Source organism: Balaenoptera musculus, chromosome 11 (genome assembly GCF_009873245.2).
Source record: "Balaenoptera musculus isolate JJ_BM4_2016_0621 chromosome 11, mBalMus1.pri.v3, whole genome shotgun sequence".
Lineage (NCBI taxonomy): Eukaryota > Metazoa > Chordata > Mammalia > Artiodactyla > Balaenopteridae > Balaenoptera > Balaenoptera musculus.
The window spans coordinates 14135186-14156841 of record NC_045795.1 but is presented as its reverse complement, the minus strand read 5'-3'; the positions used below and the strand labels follow the sequence as shown (position 1 = coordinate 14156841).

The 21656-nt window shown below is 40.1% G+C and overlaps 1 protein-coding gene across 1 annotated transcript in view; it reads right to left on the bottom strand.

Annotated features, from left to right (window-relative positions):
* Positions 1-21656, bottom strand: part of RNF144B (ring finger protein 144B) — a 79554-nt gene that overhangs the window by 4586 nt on the left and 53312 nt on the right. Inside the window, exons 5-7 of the mRNA XM_036870806.1 lie at positions 6221-6425; positions 4133-4277; positions 736-825 (exon numbers count right to left, since the gene is read on the bottom strand). Coding sequence (XP_036726701.1) covers positions 736-825; positions 4133-4277; positions 6221-6425 — 440 coding nt within the window. The remainder of the gene's footprint in view (positions 1-735; positions 826-4132; positions 4278-6220; positions 6426-21656) is intronic.

The window sequence follows — 21656 nt, the reverse complement described above, 5'->3', positions numbered from 1 at the left end:
CCAGGACTCCCTTTGAACCTGCCACGTAAACACACAATGATATGTACAGAGGGATCTAAGCTGCAGCAGGGGCTCATGGGATTTTATTCTATTTTAATAAATTTATTTATTTTTGGCTGCATTTGGTCTTCGTTGTTGCACGCGGGCTTTCTCTAGTTGTGTCAAGCGGGGGCTACTTTTCTTTGCAGTGCGTGGGCTTCTCACTGCGGTGGCTTCCCTTGTTGCAGAGCATGGGCTCTAGGCGCGTGGGCTTCAGTAGTTGTGGCTCGCGGGCTCTAGAGCACAGGCTCAGTAGTTGTGGCACGCGGGCTTAGTTGCTCCGCGGCATGTGGGATCTTCCTGGACCAGGGTTCGAACCCGTGTCCCCTGCATTGGCAGGCGGACAATGTGTGCCACCAGGGAAGTCCGGCTCATGGGATTTTAGAGCCCTGCCTTTCATAGCAAATATGCCTCAAAGGGCTTTGGGAAGGTCATTCTCTCCGTTTTTTCAGGAAGAACGAGCATTCGTCTTCATTCTGCTGGTCACTGTTAATTACTTGGCTGCTCTGTCGCCCTGCCCTTCCACCTCTCCTCTAGGAGACTGTGCTCATGAATTAACTTCAGGCACCAGAAGTTCCCCAGAACCTCTCAGGCTGGGCTGGGTAAGTAGGGAATGGAGTGGGGAGGATGAGTAGGTGGGCTTTTTAACCCCTCCTAAGTCTGGCTTCTCTCACGCTCCTTTTAAGGTCAGGGTACCTGTGTTCGGTTCCACATCACTGAGGCTCTCGAGTGGCCGAGCTTATTCCGACACGGCCCTTTGTCATAATGTCTGAGGAAAATGTCATTCTGAAAAGCAAAGACAGGTTTCAGTAAACATGCACTTTTGAGTTGAGAAATGGATACTAACCCCATCAGATCACCTCACTGGAAGCAAAGGCTCTTTCTGGTGATATTAACGACGGCCTGTAGGAACTCCAAGCTGACAATCCTTAGACAGTATCTTAGTAATTTTACAAATCATCGAGTGAAAACAGATGATAGTCCTTGAGACTCCATTGATTCTAAACAAGATGAACGACCAGACCAATTATCAACTAAAAGGCTTCGTAGTCAACCAGCTGAGATAAAATGCCAGTGGCTGAGATGGAGAAGAGGTAAATACAGCCATGAAGAATTAAGAAGGTAACTAACTAGATGGGGAAACAGGGAGAAGAAATCACAGATGAGGGAGAAGCACTGGGTAGAAGACTTTACTGAGGGAAGTGACAACATAGAGATGTATTTTGTTGGGAAGATGATGACCACAGTTTGGACGTGTTGAACTTGAGAGATACTTGAGACATTTAAGCAGTACTGTTCAAAAGACAGCTGATTACATAGATCTGGATTTGGGGAAAAAGACTTGGGAAGCAATATCCTTGGGTTGAAGAAACCACAGAAGTAGATGAGATTACCCAGAGGGCGTAGACTGAGAAGTGAAGAGGTTATTGAACACAAACATTTAAGAGAGGGCCAAGGAAAAACCTGGAAAGGAAACTGAGCAGTGGCCAGAAACAAAGAAGGGAAATCAGAAGAGATGGTATCACTGGAACGGAGGTGGTTGAGATGTCAAAGGCAGCGGAGAATCCAGGTAAGATGAGGAATGAAGTATCCATTGGATTTTACCCAAAAGGAATCTCTCACAGTCTTGGAAGAATACAGTCAGGGTGTGTCTAGGCGTCAATCTGAGTCACTGCAATGACTGCAGTGTCAACGGCTAGAGGCGATTATGCTTTTTTGAGTCTTGGCTTCTAAAGGAAGGAGAGGAATAGAATGGCAGTAAGGGAAAGATGTAGGCTTGAGAAAAGTGTTACTCGTTTTTAAATGGGATACAGTTGAATGTATGGGTAGGTTAGAGAGCAGAGAATGGAAGTTGAAGTCACAGGAGAGAGCAGATATAAATGAAGGGGACAAGTCTCTGAGGTTCCCAAAGCAGAGGATGAAGACTATCTCATCCTCTGAAACAGCAGAGATGAGAATCAAGGCAGAAACAAACCCAACTCCCCACAGCAAAACTCAAAATCACTCTTTTTGGTGTCTGTCTGAGGCTTGGCTTTTGGATAATCACCCTTCTCCTAGACCCATGCTCTAAAACTTTCCTATAAACAAAGATCAACACCACCATCTGACGTGGAACACTTGTCTACAGGAAAACATCATTATCCACAAGCCAATGCCCCCTGGCTAAAACTGAGAAAAATGAAACCTCAAAACACAATGACCAGAAGAAGATGCTGTGTATCTAGCAATTTCACATCTGTAGCATTTTACTCGTGTACCAGAACAGCACAAGTGACAGAACACTGTGTTCTTTGCAACAACATACCCAAAACATATTTCAGCCAAAGGATCTGGCACACATGTTTATTCCCTTACTCTCTTGCCTCCTAAAGAGAACCTCATGGGTTCAGCCTCCTAGTGGATATGAATCCAATTACTGTTTTGGTTAAACCTGAAGGAAATCAAAAAAGATTTCTTTCATTTATAAACCATGAGAGGTGTACAATCATGAGTCATACCCTCATCCAGAGCATCATTCATTCGGAATTAGGAGAGGTCTCAAATATCAAACATAATTGTAATTCAAGGTGTTATCATAAATAGGATTTTTTTTTAAAGAATGAAAACATGTCTTTCAACCTGACGTGCTAGGCTTCTACAGTCTGAAATGTCAACTTTCTCCTCCCCAGTGCATACCTCTTCCTGAAATCCTGACATCAAGCTGATTAAGATTCTTACTCATAGATGTCAGCCTAAACAACTTATCTAATTTTCAGTTAAAAATCAGGCTTGTGGTGGCCAGCATGCATGCCATGTTAACTGCACTCACTCACTGAGTGTGTATAATACTAAAGCACTACACAAATGGCCCATGAAATTAAAGCAAACTAAGCAATTAAAATGAAAAGCTGAGAAAAGAACGGCCACCCATCCAACCATGACTGAGGGCTTACACTGATATGAACATATCTTATAGGTCCAAATTGCCAAAATAGGGAATATCTATAAACAACTTATGCCACCCCAAACTGTAAAACACTAGAATTGAAAAAAGTCTCACCAATCCTTCACATCACCTTTTAACTGTGAGGTTACCATTAGCCTCAGCACTGGACTGAATGGAGCTGCACCTGAATTTGAGAAGACACACTTCATGAATGGCGGGGGAAAAGAATTAGATGAGACCCCTTTATGTGGGAAGGGAACTCTGAGAAAGCAGTAACGATCCCACTATCACGCCAATGAATGAGATAGTAATTAAGAGATACCATTGATTTAAATGGCTTTTTTCCTTAAATTCAAAAAGAAAAAAAACAATCTAATCGTGGTAGGCAGAATAACTGCTCCTCTAAAGATGCCAATGGCCTATTCCCCATAACTTGTGAATATGTTACCTTACATGGCAGAAGGGATTTTGCAAGTGTGATTAACGACCCTGAGATGGGGGAGATTATCCTGCATTATCCAGATGGGCCCAACCTAATCACATGGATCCTTAAAGGCAGAGAAGTTTTCCCAGCTTGTTGGAGGGAATCACTCTGGAAGTTAAGACCACGGAAGAAGGGTCAGCGAGATGTGATGATGCTGCCTTTGAAGGTGGAAAAAGGAGCCATAAGCCAAGGAATGCAGGCAGCCTCTAGAAGCTAAAATAGGCAAAGAGATGCATCCTCTCCTAGAGCCACCAGAAAGAATGCAGTCCTGAGGACACCTTGATTTTAATCCAGTGAGATCCATATCAGACTTCCAATGGACAGAACTAATGATAATAAATTTGTGTTGCTTTAAGCCACAAGTTTGTGATAGTTGGTTACAAAAGCAATATAAAACTACTACACTAATAGTCCTTTACATAATAAAATGAGACAATGCCCCCAAAGAAGGAAATGTCCCTAAAACAAAAGCTTGCCTTTAAAGTTAAGGTGACACACCTAAGGTAATCAAAGAGACGTATCTCAAGTAGCAGGCTCAGGATGTCTCATTAAGAAACATAAATTTCTTTGGCGAACAAGAACAGGCTCAATATTTTAAAAGGAAAGCCCATCAGATACTGGCTGTCGCACAGATACAGGATGGAGAAGGACCACACGGGGAGACTCTTCCAGGTGGAACTTACGTCCAAGTTCTGGAGGCAGTACCAGCAAAACGTGTGCTTGCAGTTCTTACACATCATCTGAGCACAGCCTTCGTTGCGTTCAATATAAACCCGGCACACTGGGCATTGCTTAATGGGGGCTTCTGCCTCCGTCATGAAGAGGGTCCTAGAAACAAAATGAATGAGAAATTATAGGGGAGGGATGGAGGACGCTGCCTGATTTTTTAAAAAGCAAGGACCGCAAGGTGTGCACTAACCAGAGCTATGGGAAAAGTGGGCTGAATATAATTAATTAATTAGCTAAATATGCTCTTCTAGACTCAACTTTATGGTCATCAACTGAATTCCCAGGGCTCCTATTGGGTAGGGAGTGAACTCTTTTCTATCAATGCTTGATTCCCCATCCCAGGGGAAGGGTGCGGGTAACAGTAGGAGAGATGCCGCTTATTTGTTGTTCAGATAACTCAAAACAAAGAAGAACCTTAAATTATTTATCTTTGGCTTTGAGTGAATTACATAATTGTATTTTCCACAGCTGATTGAATTCATTGTTTTGCCAAATTAGTCTTTCATTCTCTGAGCACACCCTGTCTGAATAAAAAGTACAAGAAGTCTGCCACACAGTGGAAAAAACAGCTCAGGATCGAACGGGGGGGTGGGTGGGGGTGGGGGTGGGGAGGGGTAGAGATCATCTATCTAATGATCTGTGCAAATAAACAAACGGAGGGGATTGAAGGGAGTCAATCATCAATTCTTTCAAATAAATGCCCAATATCATTGAAAAGACCTGCTCCAAATAGATGAATAGGCCAGCAAGGCTCACAGGCTCAAGGGGCATAGAAAATCAGTAGAACAAACTGAGGTGGAGGGAGGCCTGGGTGAGCCAGAGTACTGGGTGGCATTATAGCTACTGTTCATCAAAACCACCACCGAGCACGTGGAAACGTCAGTTTCACAAAGTGTGCTCAAACCTATGACTGGATTTGGTGCTCATAATCACCCTACACAGCAGGGGGACGGCCACCATTTTCATTCCTCCTTTTTTTTTTTTTTTTTTTTCAAATAGAGAAATAGACTCATAGAGGCTGAATGACTTGCATGAAGTCACAGATACCAAGTGACAATGTCAGAACTCAATCCATCTCTCCTCTAGGATCTTTACATTGTCCTGTGATTCCCCGGGGACCTTGCTGCGTGGCAGTGAAAATGTAGCAGGTACTGGCTAAGCGGGCACATGCCTGCCACGTGTGTTAGCTCTTTTTCTCCTCTTGATGTGTTTGGTCTGCAGTTCAAGCACAGCATCACAGCCAGGTAGCGTTTCTGCTCCTGGAGAATGGCCCTCCACACTCCGAGGGTGCTGGGTGATCAAGCCAACTGGACGGTAACACTGGTATTTCTGATCTTGCTGATGCAAAACAGCCACAGCCTCAACCAAAGCAAGGGATCAAACACAATGGTCTCTCACTCTGGGCCCTGCTGCTGCCATAAAAACCCTCCGTCCTAGAAGGGACAGAGTGCATTGCTTCTCATCATAACAAAACCTCAACCTCAGCACTGTTTTTTCAGAGCACAACGTACTGAAAGATAAGCTCTCTTTCTCTAGTACACACGAATTTTAGCAGCGTACTACACTGAACGGATGTTGTTTCTACTTCTGTGTTCCTTTTGATATGATTGGCACACCTCACAAGCTGGCAGTTGAGTCAGGGAAGAAAATCATTTCTGCGCCTCTTTGCAAGCAGGAAGAATGAAGTGTATCAATTGTAGGTGGTCACGGTACCTAAGCAAACGGCTGTGGACAAAAGTCATGACTTCCTATGGAGAACCAAGGGACCACATGCCTCCTACCTAAAAAGAAATCAAAACTCATATAGACTCTAACTTCAGCCGTATCTGGAAGATTCTCTGGCAGTAAATAACTAAAATCCCTTTAGACATGCTTATTTGGTTATTCTTTGTTAATAACTTACCAATTCTGAGACACTTCTCAGGAAAGCTCTGCAGGGAAATAACTTACCTTGAAATTTCATCACAATATAACTCCTTCTCCAAGCAACGTATCTCTAAGAACACTAGTGAAAAATCCCAAGACGAAGTTTCCTCTCTTACCCGTGCTCTGTTGGCAGGACGCTAGGCTGACTGTCTCTGCAGGAGACCTCTGCATGCCAAGCATCCTTGCAGCACGAGCAGAACTTCAGGTGGCAAGAAGGGCACTCCACGAGCACGGGCTGTCCTGGCTCACTTGATGCGATGGGGCATACTGTCTGACAGTCTGCGACAGGACACCACGTCCTGTAGGGGTCCAGGTGAACTTCTAAAGCGTAAAGAAAGAAAATGTGGTGGTCTATCTTATCTTTCATTCAAGCTTGAGACTTTGCTTTCTCTCCTACATTTATTCTCTTTTATAGGCCGACACTTATGGAAGCTTAGTACAACCAACGGCGATGATTTCTACTATTGGTCTTCACAGTGGATCCAGACCTACAAGGTCACCCAGCCCTGACACACTTCCCAAAGTACGTACTCATGGAATAGGCCACCACTGCCCTTATGAACAGATAAGGAGGCTTCTTACTAATCAAAATGCACAACTGTTTTGGAATATTTCTCACCTTTCAGCATTCGAAACAGGCAAAAAGCTCAAGTCCCTTCTACAATTATTTTGGATACCATCTTGGAGAAAAATTGGACATGAAGAACCAACCAAAACAAAAGAGAAAATGTCCACAAAAGATTTTGTCCTTTCAGGCACTGAGAAATAGGTAGTGAGGTTTCTTCTGTTGTTTAGAGAGAAATTAAAGAAGAAGAATCAAATAGTTTTAGGACCAAACAGTGTCTGGTGTGGCTCAGCCAAGAAGTCAGATTAGCTGTCAATTTGGATATTCTGTTGCCCTGCCAATGTGCTAGTGAGGGACGATTTGTAAAAGACCCACATGATCTAAAAACAAAAGGTAGGGACCTTCACAGGCCATAAAATGATCATCATACACCACACTGGCTAGATCCACGTGGCATGCAGAAAAGAAGATATGGTTTGGGAGGTGTGCAACTGTCTTTCTATGCGAGTGTTTACAAATCTTGTTCAGTTTTCCATTTTCTAGTCAATAACAGACTCCATATTCTTGCCATATAACATAACCTTTAGTGGAAAATATCATGTGGAAAATGATGTTATTTAAGAGGTAGAGTAGCCCTTTTTTCTCTGAACCAACGTATTTTGCAAATTTTGAACTGATGAGATTCTAGTTTCAAATCTCTTAAGGCTTGCGATTCTTGGAAATTTCCATGCCGAAAACAAAAAAAAAAAACCCAAAGAGTGGTGCAAAAACAAAATGAAAGTATTAAGTATGAGCTTAATTTTAAAGGTAATAATTTTACAAATTCAGTATCGGGGGGGAAAAAAGTCTGAAATCTTCCAGGAAACACTGTCTCCAATAATGTTTCATCTAGAAAATGCAACAATTGGACCTATGCTTATTATAGGTTTTCATTCAAAAAGAGCATCCTTAAACATATTTTCTTATCTAATAATTCTGGGGGGCAGGAATTAGAGAATGACGGGCCAAATATAATCAGAAAAGGGAAGCTTATGATTCACAGGTCCTCAGACTCCGAGAGGTGAACCCCTCTAAGATACCCAAAATTTTGGGACAGGATGATTAAAAAGTTAAGGGAACACTGACACACGTATGCTCCAAGACCTTGACCTTTGATTTCCACACCATTTATGTTTTCTCCAAACTCTTTAAACTGCTTTGCAAATACTAAGCCCAAAGAAATGAAGTCTGGCATGTAACTTAGCACTAAGGATTCCCACCTTAAATATCTACTTACCATTCTAAATCACAGGTCTTTTAAAAGTTTGATGATAAAGGAGGGAAAGGAAAGGAAAATTAAGAGATATTATAAAATTTATAGCATCCCTACTGATCACCTTAAAAAGATTCAAGTATGCAACCTGTCTTCATATCTCTAATCAATTAAAATTATTTGGTGGATGTTCTGACTTGTTTCTACCCCCTTATTATTTCAGGTATCTGGGTGGCACAATAGAAACAGAAACAATAAATAGGGGAGCAATGAAAGATTCTGATGAACTCCTATTAACAAAAGGGCCTTAGTATGCAGTGCAGCTATGACACACAGTCCAATGCAAATGCTAGGGAAGAGTTGGAGACACAGAAAACAGAGATCGTCTGTAGTTTTCCCCACTATGACAGTACATAAGTGACAATGAAAAGGAGTGTGGAAGGAGAGGCAGAAGCGAGACATTACAGGCTTCTACTCATTTCTTTCATTAGAAGTCTTGTTCTGTAGGAATAACCTATAGAGCTTAACAAACACCAAAAGTGGAGTTACTAGGAGGTGGACGTGACTCTATTCAGAAATGAAATTGGCTACTCCAGCCAATTCTAGTGTTCTCTACTCAATATCTATCCTTACCCCTGTCAACCCTCCTTGCTGAGAACTCTTATCTATCTCTGTAGAGGTGGAAAATTCCAGAGACTTGCTTTCTCCGCCTTCCCTGCAGCTAAGACTTGGGTATGTGACAAGAGTCCTGCCAACGGGAGGTCAGGGGAGGTCCACCAAGGGCCTGCTGGGACAAGATCTCCTCCCTGATACAGGGGGAGGAATCGTCCTTTGGTCTTTCTGCCTTTGAACACAGCTGTTCAAAGCTGACTGAAAGGCTACTTGCAATCTGGCATATGAACAACAGACTAATAAAATAATTTTGGAACTAAGCTGTCCCCTGGAAAATGATTTACTTTTTATAACACTGAAATATATTCAAATTTCCCCTTTGTTTCACCTTCTTTTCCAAATATACAGTTCTCATTCTGTGCTTTTCCTTCCCCCTAAAAACCCCCTCTCTTCTCTACCAAGTCGTAGCCTATCCATTCCTAAAGGACCTACTTTCACGTGCTTGTCTTAATTTTTGGAGTCACAGAACATGCATCTTGTTCACTGCTGTTCTCTATTCCTTTCGTAAAGATGGCCTTTCTCTCTTCAGACTGTAGACAAGAGCTATTTCTTATTCTATTTGTGTGCTCCAATATACCTGACACAGTGATGGGATGTTACCTATCGATTTAAAGTAGTAATTCCTGGGTTTTTCAAAAGCGTAGACAGACTGCTCTGCAAATAACTGATTTATAATACATACAGTAATAATACCATCTTGAATTGCCTCGCACCAAAATTCTCTTCTGGGACTCTCATCAATAGATGTGCATACTAAAATCATCCAATATCAGTCCTGGTGCTGAAAGTATGTGATGATCTATATTACACCATAGATCTCCACCCACCTCAATCAGGGCTCTCTACATCTGAAAAGATGTCGACTTGGCAAAACATGGACTTTTACATATAGCACTTTCAAAACTAAACCTCTTTTATGAAGTGTCACTCATAAGGGCAATGATGAAAAATGTTTCTAACATTAAAATGAATAATAATTACCCCTTCTAGAATCCTACTTCCTCTCTATACCTAACATTCATTCACTTCCTATCTCATCTTAATCCTTGGGTGAGTGATCCACATTCTCTGATTCCCATTCTTATCCCCTCATATCCTCCTTAAGTCTTTAAAACAAAGTTTTTACTCCCAACACATTAAATAAACTGCTCTCTGAAAGGTACAACTGACATCCCTCTAGTCACATCCAACAAATGTTTCTCAATCCATCTTTTATCTGATACTCTTCTTGTAACTCTATCTAAGGCACTGGCCTCTCTGTTTTCTTCCCACGATCTTCCTTTCCCCTTTATCATCAATACTGCTTCCTTTGCTCCAACGATGGATGGTATCTAAGACTTAGTCCTAGATTTTACTTATTTATAGAGCTCACGCCATGGCTAAGCCTCAACTCTCATTTTAATTTGGACTATTCCAAATTTCTTCCTCAGGTCTGACCTCTTGTGATGATAAGACTGAAAATTAGACAAAAGTCTATTATTCATTGTTCATTCAACAAATGATCAATTTCAACTACTTACTGGACACCCTGTGTATAGAGGCTTTGCTCCTGAGAAATCTCACAGTATGAAAAGGGAAAGGGATGTTTAAATACAATGTAAAAAGTAATAATAATAAGCTATGTAGTAACTGACAAAACATCTCACAAGATAACAAAAATAAAACTATTAACAAATATCTGTGAACAGATCTTAGGGGACGGAAGTAAGAAAGTTTTTAAAACATAGAAACATTCTTATATACAGAATGTTTTTTATGCTTTTTTGTCCAAGCATCCACAATTAAAGTTTCCCCTTTTAATCAGCTCTAAAATCAGAAGGTAAAACTAGTCCCTCCTAATCACAATACAAAGCAGGTGACACATGCTGAGATGAAACACAACGAGATTAAGTTAGAAAGAGCTAAAGCATCACAGAAACAGAGATTTAAAAAAAAAGAAATTCCTGGAATAGCAATTCTGTAGGCAGCCAGAGTTTACAAGGTGTAAAAGTGAAAGAAGAGTCTCCTTCCAGATATTAGAATAAAGATTCTGCACTTAAAGGAAACACTGAGCAAGGATACTGGCAGTCACCTCCAGAAGTGGGTTCTTGCCAGTTCACAAGAACCCACTGCATCTCTTTCCAACGCCATGTTCAGCGACATCACATTGGCTGCTGGAAATCAGCCACAGTGGAAGTATTTACACCACAGAAATTGGTAAGCACTATAAATCAAAGCCTTCCCCACCCCCCTAAAATCTGTTTACAATACATCACTGAAAGCAAGCCAAACTGAGAATGAACACATAAATATATAAAACCAACTCCAGCACAGACAAGTATGGAGCACCGTGTGGGAACGTGAAGGACAGAACTCACACAGCACAAAAAGAAGTCAAAACTATAATAGAAGGGATGGTTCTTTCAACCAGATTTGCTGATCAACTTTTCCCACTTCCTGAACATCCTATATACAGACAGGTATTTATCCCGAAAGTCACATTCACAAATGTCTACATCTCCTTCTAAAGAGTACTTAGTATTTGGTTATATATTCTAGTTTACTATTCATTAACTGCTTCTTGCATATCTGTCTGGGATCTTCAACTCCAGGGAGAGCTACCCTAGAGGACAGGCTTAGGTTCCACTTAGAAACACAGCACGTCACAAGGAGGTGTTTCTGGGTCTCCCTAGCAGGCTTCCAAGCCCCCTCACTAGGCCAATCAGCACCATCAGATGGGATGCATTCAGTATATTCCCCTCCTTCCCAGCGGATCAAAAAATTTCCCTTTATAAATGCAGGGGTCTTGGGGAGAAAACGAAGACCAGATATCTACTAATTTAAACCAATGACTTCTCTCAAACAGGGCCCCCTTCTCCCATCAGCCTCCCTTTTAAATAATTTCAATAAAAAAAAAGCCCTGCTAGTTAGAATCACATGATTAAAGCCTGGAGAAATGTCTGTCCATACAGGAGGTACCCACAGTAGCAATACAATATCTTTTGTTTATGGAACATTTGTTTTGGGGCACAGATTTTTTTTTTTACACAGGTACTTGAGCTTGTCCTACAACTTTTAAATACTGCTCTGCTTATGTAAAAGATACTTGCCAAAAAAGGTGTGTTATTATTGCCTTCTTGATAAACCATTAAAGGCAGAGTAAATGACTATTCTGGTGGGTAGGAGGGTAGGGGATGGGGTGGGGGCAATCTAGCCAGATTCATTAAAGTCCTCTCAGTTTATATTTCTATGTTAAAGTAAGGAGAGAAGTAAGTTAGCAAGGAGTTAGGGAATGAGTATTCAAAGGAGTAGTGACTCAATTTCTCTTACTGGATGTACAGACGGGACTGCAGAGATTTCTCCCTTAGTCAAATAGCCACACGCTGCAGAAATTCATGATGGACATTTCTGAATGAAAAGAAAAGGTACATTGGTGTCTCTGGGCCTGAAGACACGAAGAATACTTAATTTGTTTTTCTCTCTGCCTTCTCTGTTTTTGATTCATGACAGAGACCACTCAGCTCAAATGTACACTTTCTACTCTTTCAACTGGGTGACTACAGTATTAATTTGGTTAGAATTGGGAAAGATAAGCCTTTGGGACTGTTACATTTGTAAGAACCAGATGATACCGAGCAAACATCACTTCTGTTTTGAGGGTTTTTTATAGCTGTGCATTTTAAAAAATCACATTTAAGTCTATAAGTGAGAACCGTGAATAAGCAGCCAACCTACACATGGTTTCTGGTCTGAAAGATTTCCAACTTTTATCCAAATAATGCAAAAGAAGGGATTTACACATGTAATAAGGCAGTCCAGTCTTACAAGGAGCTAAGTAAGCAGAGGGGAGAGTCACAGGAAATAATCTGGGGATAGTCATCAAGGGTCTGATCGCAGATTATGATGATAAGGCCTAAACGTGATGAGAAGCCATTGGAGGAGAAGGCCATTTTGATCAGGGGAGTGCTGTGATATGACTTCCACTTTCAGCAGATTATTCTGGCTACTGTAGGAAAAATATGTGGTAGCAGAACAAAGTGGCAGCACAGAGATCTAGTAAGACGCTATTGTAGTTATCTAATCCAAGATGATACATCTAATCCAAGATGATATATGTTAGAAGTGGAAGTACTAAAAATGCGGAGCATAGTTTGAAGGTGAAACTGTCAAGATTTCCTGGTAGAGATGCAGTTGGATGTAGTCATCCAGTTGACAACTACTGACCTAGACACGTACCTAGAACATAGCATTCATTGAATAAATGAGTGAAGCAACATAACAGAAGTGTAAGAAATAGTATCTGTAGATTAATTCCCTATGGTAATAAAAGATAACAAAAGCATCTATGGCAAGGTTCTATATTGTTCAGCCCTGCGTCTAGACATTTTCAGAGAACGGACACAACTCTTCAGAGAGATATTTGTATAGGGCATCTTGGAGTCTCTTGGAGAAGAGTTCCTCACAACAGAACAGGGATTTAGACATACAAGTCTGGCCAGGGTTACACTGAAAAGGGATCTGAATACAATATGGCATCTGTCCTTCACATTATCCTTCAGCCTGGCTCCCAGAAAAGCAGCTACAAGTAAATGTCCAAAGAAGCTAAAAGAGTTGTCTTGCTTTTTTAAAATTATTAACATTCCAATGTGCCATTAAGAGCACCATTGTGCTTCATATACCTCAGGTAACAGAGTATACCACAAGCGGGGCCTAGAAGCCAGAGTGGTAAAAAGGTGAAAAAAGCTGAAGAGCCATCAGAAACTGGCAGCCTCGGCAGCTAACAGGACTTCCCAGAAGCCAAGCCAAAAAGGAACAGATTAATGGATACCAGGTGGTAGACAAATCGCTATCACATGAGCAAGAGCTGTCTTCTCCTCCACACCAATTATCTGAGAGGAGTTTGAAGCGCAGGAGAGCCCCTGGGGTGAATGGAGGACTTTCTAAAACACTTTTTATTACTATTACTGTGAATTCAATTCTACCTCCTGGCTTTGGGCTCAGGAAACACAGTTATTATGTAGATAAACAAAACGCACATTATCCAAAACATTTAAGGCTCAGTTTCTTCCTCCTTCCAATTTCTATTCCAAAGGTGAAAAAAAAAAAATGAACTGATGCATATTCAAATAATTTCTTCTGTATCAGCAGTGATGAAAGCTTTCTGCAGCTTTGAGATGGGGCAAAGCTCAGAAACCTAGAAAGAGAGAACAGTACCCTCAACACTTTAATATGGACATGATTGAGAAGTGATTAATTGTAACATACTTACATCAGAGATAGATGAAGTCACAGACTTGAACTGGAATCTACTTATGAAAATTAGAATTGATTACTGAAGTAAAGCCCCATGACTATTTGATCTTCAGATTCTGCTTCTTCATGTAAATTACATAAGGCAGGAAATGCTATTTAAAACTATTTTCTACTTCTATACTCTGACAATTATTAGGACATAGACACATTCCAAGAAAATAAAATTGTCATGAAACCTACAGACCACATCTGACCCCAATAACTGTTTTCAGCTTTCAAAAACTAAACTCCAGACCCTTGGTTTTCCCACCTGGAACTAGATATGTGAAGCTTACTTTTTATTCGGCTAGATATTTTCTCAGCTAACACAAGTTGTTTTTCTGCCATCTTCTACCATTGTGAGGCTATACCAAAAAAGACATTGAAGGCATGTTTATTATTGTGGGAAATGCCATGCACTCAAGCTAATTTAATTATCAGCTGAGTTAAATCAAACTGTTTTAACTTTTACGACCCACTGCATTTTTAATTATGCCAAAATTAATTTGCTTTCTACTATCTCAAAGAACAAAGGTCTTCTGCAGATAGTTAAAATGCAATTAAACTAAACTGATTGGAATTAACATCTGCTACAGTAAATATACCCAAACAGAGGTGGCCATCAGCAGAGGGGTTGCTCTCAAGATAGTTGATGAGAACCACAGCATTTCAAACTTGGAAACAACTTTTTTTTTTTTTAATTTTATTTATTTATTTACTTATTTATTTATGGCTGTGTTGGGTCTTCGTTTCTGTCCGAGGGCTTTCTCTAGTTGTGGCAAGCGGGGGCCACTCTTCATAGCGGTGCGCGGGCCTCTCACTGTCGCGGCCTCTCTTGTTGCGGAGCACAGGCTCCAGACGCGCAGGCTCAGTAGTTGTGGCTCACGGGCCTAGTTGCTCCGCGGCATGTGGGATCTTCCCAGACCAGGGCTCGAACCCGTGTCCCCTGCATTGGCAGGCAGATTCTCAACCACTGCGCCACCAGGGAAGCCCAGAAACAACTTTTGAGGTTATCTCGTCTAACACTGTTATATTGAGACCAACAGAAGTTAGGAGTCTGCATAACACATGGTTAGTGAGTACGTGACGGGATCAGGCCTTCTTACTCCTAGAATACCATTATTTATGTAAAAACATAATCATGTTATTAAATAGATTTTAATCCCCCCATCACCATGGGAATCTTTTCCCTTTGAAGCAGCAACTTTGAATGCTCCATCTCAGCAAGTCACAATCTCCTTGGAGGTGTTAAGAGAAGGTGGATTGATGCTTTGAGTAAGAATATACTGTATGAAGGAAACTGATATGATAGGTGGGGTAAGGAATTTGCCTTGATTATCAAGTTTCTATACAACTCTCTAGAATCTAGGACAATAAGGAAGGAAACACACTGAAAAAGATTTGAATTAAGATGAAAAGAAAACAGAGTGATATTATTGTGCACTCACTCCAAGACATGATCTGGATTCTGGAAGATTCTTTCTTAGTTTAGTTTAGAAAACTGGGGACAAGATTTGGGGGTGGTAGTGATGAATAACAACAAGAAGAATAACAATAATGGCAGTAATAATTTATTGAATGCACACTGTGACATACACAATATTAACTCATTTATTCTCTACAGCAGCTCTGGGACCATGATTCCATTACTATCCCCATTTTATAGATGAGGAAATGGACTTGCAGAGAGGAAGAGGAAAACACTTATGAACACTGTGCCTCTTATTCAGGTCCCTTTAGAAATCTCACCCAACCTGCTAATAAATGTCTTTTCTTGCAGACACTTCAGTTTTTCAGAGGAGAGCTGTAACATCTAGAGGGTGCTGTGTTAGGTTTAAAACTGATCAACAAAAAAGAACGGGATGGTAAAGTTGAAGAAGCGTGAAGCCAAGGAGAAAGTGTTACCATCTGAAAGCACAGAATAGCTTGGGAAGGAAACCCTAGACTTAGTCATACATTTACCACGAAACACCAGAAAATCAGGCTTAAAAAGAAAACACACACACACAGATGATAAGAATGAGCTTGTGATCAGAAACTATGAAAAGGAAGGTGACTAATGAGAGATGAGAGGTGTTAAAAAATAAAACTGAACTGATGATGAAGTCATTTAGTATCACCCAGTCTTAAAAAGTAAAAACACTAAAAGAAACCAAATAGCTACACAGGGAGCTCTGGTGAGATAAGACCTTAATAATTAGATAGAAATGATGGAGTGGGAGCATTTCACCAAGGGCAAATGCAAGAGCAAGATGAAATTTGAAGAGCCATCTCATAAATGTTAAGGCTCAAAATGAAAGGAGGCTTTTGTAGGGACTTCCCTGGTGGCACAGTGGTTAAGAATCTGCCTGCCAATGCAGGGGACATGGGTTCGATCCCTGGTCCAGGAAGATCCCACATGCCACGGAACAACTAAGCCCGTGCGCCACAACTACTGAGCCCGCGCACCTAGAGCTCGTGCTCCACAACAAGAGAAGCCACTGCAGTGAGAAGCCCATGCACCACAATGAAGAGTAGCCCCCCTTGCCCGCGCACAGCAGCGAAGACCCAACACAGCCAAAAATAAATTAATTAATTAATTAATTTAAAAAAAAAAAGAAAGGAGGCTTTTGTCAAAAATGCTGAGAACAAAAGAGCTTTCAAAGAAAAATGGAACCATAGCTTGAAGCCACATCTGGAATTGCACCTGGCACACACAGATACTTAGTACATAAATAAGTACATATTGAATACATGAGTGAATACAGTAGGATTAACGGATGATAACAGGAAAATAAATTCCTATTGTATTCACTTTTTTTATGAAGAAGAACAATAATGGCACTTAAACCATTTGTAAGAGTCTCTAACCACTTGGTAATTATACAAATATCCAAGAACAGACACATTCACCTACCAAGGAACTGAAGCAACTTGCAGTTACAGTAAGTAAAAAGGATCACGAAAATTAGAAAAAACTCTTAAGGACTAGAGATGCATAATCTTAACCCAGCTTTCCAAAAAACTAATTTGAAAAAGTAGGTTCTGGAAACAAGAGACAAACAAAATTCTAGCCTTAATAATCAGACATGTGCTTTGAGAACCAGAAGAAAGTAAAGCAATAATCACTAACATATGCCAAACTCAGTATTCCCTTTTCTTTGTTAATATTGGAAGACAGACACAGAAAACCCACAAACACAGCAGTAGCCAATGGAAAAATCGCAGATGGATGAAAAGTGGATTCACAGAATAACCAATCAATGCCAAGTGACACTTCTCTGCTTTGTGTAAACAGAATGGTGATTTGGGGCCATTCCTGTTCAAAAGATTTTCCCCACAAAGATGCAGATGAAAACAAAGACACAGAAGACAAGCTAATCATATATCTAACATAATGTAGAAGAAAACTAAAACACTGGATGACAAACTAAAAACTAAAAAAGAACTTGGTAGGCAATAAGAATTGGACAAAACTAATGATAATGTTTCTTACTAAGATATAGAGCTGCCACTAATCTGATTCTACATTTTTTTCAGAGTAAAAACAATCTCTCCAATTCTATCTGAGTCCAGCCAATGAGTTTTAGTTTCCACCAGTTAGTCATTTAACCCATTCATAATATTAGTATTTAATACACCTCAAGATCCCCTCTTAAAGAGTTCCACATAAAATATTTTCATGACATAGACCTCAAAGTCACCTAGCTGGTAAGTGTTGAGTTAGAGGTGAATATGAAGTCTATTATGTAAAACGGAGGTATACAATTTAGATAAAGATTATCCCTATCAAGTAAACTGCATTTACTTAATTCTTACTTGGAATTAAGAATTATTCTTACTTGGAATGTTATTAAACTTATTCTTACTTGGAATGTCTATTTTCTAATAATAATTATTTATAATGGATGCTGAGGAAGAATTACATGAGTACAAACTGCCTTCCAAAATCACCTAAGATCAAAACGTCTCTGGGTCTCAGTTTCCTTTTTTATAAAATGAGGAAGTTGAACCAAATCGTCATCAGATTTAACAAACTCCCAAATTTAAAATATTCCCATACGGGACTACCCTGGTGGTGCAGTGGTTAAGAATCCGCCTGCCAATGCAGGGGACACGGGTTCGAGCCCTGGTCCAGGAAGATCCCACATGCCACAGGGCAACTAAGCCCATGTGCCACAACTACTGAGCCTGCACTCTAGAGCCCGCGAGCCACAGCGACTGAGCCCACGCGCCACAACTACTGATGCCTGTGCGCTCTAGGGCCCACGTGCCGTGCCTAGAGCCCGCCTGCTGCAACTACTGAAGCCTGCGTGCCTAGAGCCCGTGCTCCGCAACAAGAGAAGCCACCACAATGAGAAGCCTGCACACCACAACAAAGAGTAGCCTCCACTCGCCGCAACTAGAGAAAGCCCACGTGCAGCAACAAAGACCCAATGCAGCCAAAAAAAATTTTTTAAATAAAAAATAAATTAAAAAATACTTCCATCCTTTACAATAGTATAAATGTCTAATTAAATTACAGAGTTTTACAGTTTGGCAGTTCCTCAAAAACTAAACATAGAATTGCCGTATGACCCAGTAATTCCACTGCTAGCTACATACCCAAAAGAATTGAAAGCAGGGATTGTACCCCGATGTTCACTGTAGCATTATTCGCAATAGCCAAAAGGTGGAAACAAGCCAAGTGTCCATCAACAGATGAATGGATAAACAAAATGTGGTATATGTACACAATGGAATATTATTTAGCCATAAAAAGAAGTTCTGATACATGCTACAACGTGGATGAACCTTCAAAACATTATACTAAGTGAAATAAGCCAGACACAAAAGGAAAATACTGTATGATTCCACTTATATGAAATGTCTAGACTGTGAAAATTCACAGAACAGAAAGTAGATTAGAGGTTATCAGGGACTGGGAGAAGACGGGAATGGAAAATTATTGTTTAATTGTTACAGGGTTTCTGCTTGGGGTGATAAAAGTTTAGCAAGTGGATGGTGGTGACAGCTGCACAACACTGTGAATGTTGTTAATGCCACTGAATTGTACACCTAAGATGGTGAAGTGGTAAACTTTATGTTGTATTTATTTTACAATAAAAAATAAAAAATTACAGAATTCAAAAAATTTTATAGATGAGGAAGCTTGGACACACCTATGTGGTCCTAGGCAAGTCTCAATCTCTCCAATTTTCAGTCTCTTCATCTATAAAATATGAATAATAAAATCAGTTGTCAATTCATGGGATCTGTATGGGGCATCTGCCTAGAACTTGCGAGAAAAAATAAATTCCATGTATGAGTAAAACTATTTGATCTATAATGCATCAGAGATATGGAAGACCACCTATAAAAAAGACTGACTCCAAAACCTGCTTAACTTGTAACCAGACTGAATATATTATCACATCTAATGAAGAAATAAGCCAGTCAGAAGTAGGGTTGAAAACAAGAACCTCGAAAAGTCCAAGTCACAAGGCAAAGTGTGGTAGCATCTATCCAAGCGCTATCCGGGGCAGAGTAAGAGTCCTGGCCAATAATCTTCCATGTGCATCTTGCATATGACAAGGCTATTCCTATTGTAAAGATGGATATGGCACTTACCTGCACATTACTAAGCCAAAGAAGCCAATCTGAGACGGCTACATAGTGTTTGATTGCAATTATATAACATTCTGGAAAGGGCAAAATTATGAAGACAGTAAAAAGATCAGTGGTTGCCAGGGGTTAAGGGGGAGGAAGGGACAAACAGGCAGAGCACAGAGGATTTTCAGGGCAGTGAAACTACTCTGTATGATACTGTATTGGTAGATACATATCATCATAAATTTTTCCAAACTCACAGAATGTACAATACCAAAAAAAATGGATGTGGCCAATTAATCTCAAGTGTTCTAATTCCATTGACAATAAGACAATCATAACATCTATTTCAATATGAGGATATCTCCTAGAGAATGTTATGATTATCTCATCTTACAAAAAAGGGAATAGAAGCAGAACATTGAATATACTTTAAGTTATTAGCATTTTTATTACCAACAACTTAATATTTTGAACACTGAGACACAGGAAGTACTCAAGGAAGTGTTTTACATGTATTAATTCATTTAATCCTCATCTGAACCCCGTGGTATAGGGACTATTAATATCCACATTTTACAGGTGAAAAATTGAGGTACAGAAATTAAGGTCACACAGCTAGTAAGGGGTGGAGCCTGCATTCCCACACAGGCTCTTAGCCACTATTTTTAGAATACACTGAAAATTTATATTCATCAGTGAGAACCAACTCACAGAAAGTTTTAATTCCTGGTACTATTAGAATCTATCTAATTAATTGCAAAAGACATTTTATTTAATAAAATGTTTGTAAACAATGAGGAATAAGGTCTGCTACTGACAAGATGGGGCAATGGGTGGGTGGGGAGGAGGTCGATGGTCTGGAGGAGAGATGCATCTGGGGCAAGGGAACCCTATAAATGGGCTGAGCCCTGGTTACTGAGTGGGACTGGTGAGATTGACAGGTGTCACTATTTAAGAAGTCTGAAAATCCAACCTAACTCCTTTGACTTTCTCCAGGTAAGATCCCTCAAATCATGGCACTGCTACCAGCCACACCCATCCACGGGGTTAATGCCTATGTTCCAGCAGTAATTTATTTTTATAATGGAGGATATAGGGATGATAAAGTGGGAAAATGGCAGGGCAGATGTTTGATACCCTTCATCAGCATCTGATGTTATGATGCTCAACCTAATCAGCCCATGTGGATGGATTAGGGAGGGCCAATATAAACTACCCATCATTAATTCCTCTAGTTAGCTCAGAATCTACACAGGACAGTGTAGATGGTGTATCAGGCTATGTCTTCATCCATTAAACCTAAAATTCCTTTGACTCTTCTGGTTCTGATTCTATGTTCGACAACATCCTTTTTGCATCTTCCTATAGGGCAAAAATGTAATTCAAGTAATGTAGTCCAAGAATTTTTAAATAAATTCCATATATCAGTCTTATAAATTTAGTTAAATGATATACCCATGAGAGATGAATCTGCTTTTGGCTTGCTGAAAAAAAATAAGCCTATGAGACTGAACCAAACTTTGGTCAAAGGTAGTGAATGCCATCCTGTGATTCTCCTGCAAATATTCCTATTCTTACCCCCTTTATGCACCACATGCTCTTCTTTCTTTTTTCATGTAAGAATTATCTGTCAGGGTAATTGCAAAAACTAAATAAGATAAATTGTTTACCAAATTTACTGGCACATTAAAAAAAAAAGCTCATTTCTTCCCCTACCCTCTTACCTCTAGACTTTATTAATCCAGATTAAAAAGCCAGCAATCAGGAAACTGTACATTCATGCTAGATTAGAGTTTATTGTATATACTCAACGAGGCCTATGAGTTCCAGGGGAAACAATTTTCTTCTACTTCTCAGATATGGAAAAGTACACCAAAAAATAATTCCTACAGATAAAAAGGCAGTACAAATAGAAAAGCTATATAAATTACCCCAAGTCTAAAGTCAGAAAGAAAATTAGTCCAATACATTGGAAATAGCATTAGAATGATTACTCAGCCGTCACTGTGATTGAACAAGAACAAACGGTGACTACTACAATAAGCAGTGAAAATGTTTGGGTGGATGAATGTTTTGAAGTGATCTTCAAGAGCAGGGAAATTGGTGGTAAAACCCATTTTGAGGGTCACTTTCTTTGTCGTACTGTTATTGTGAAACTACCCAACTTTTGCAGAACTTCTCTCACGTGAGCCCAATTAAAAATACAAAACAACCAACATAA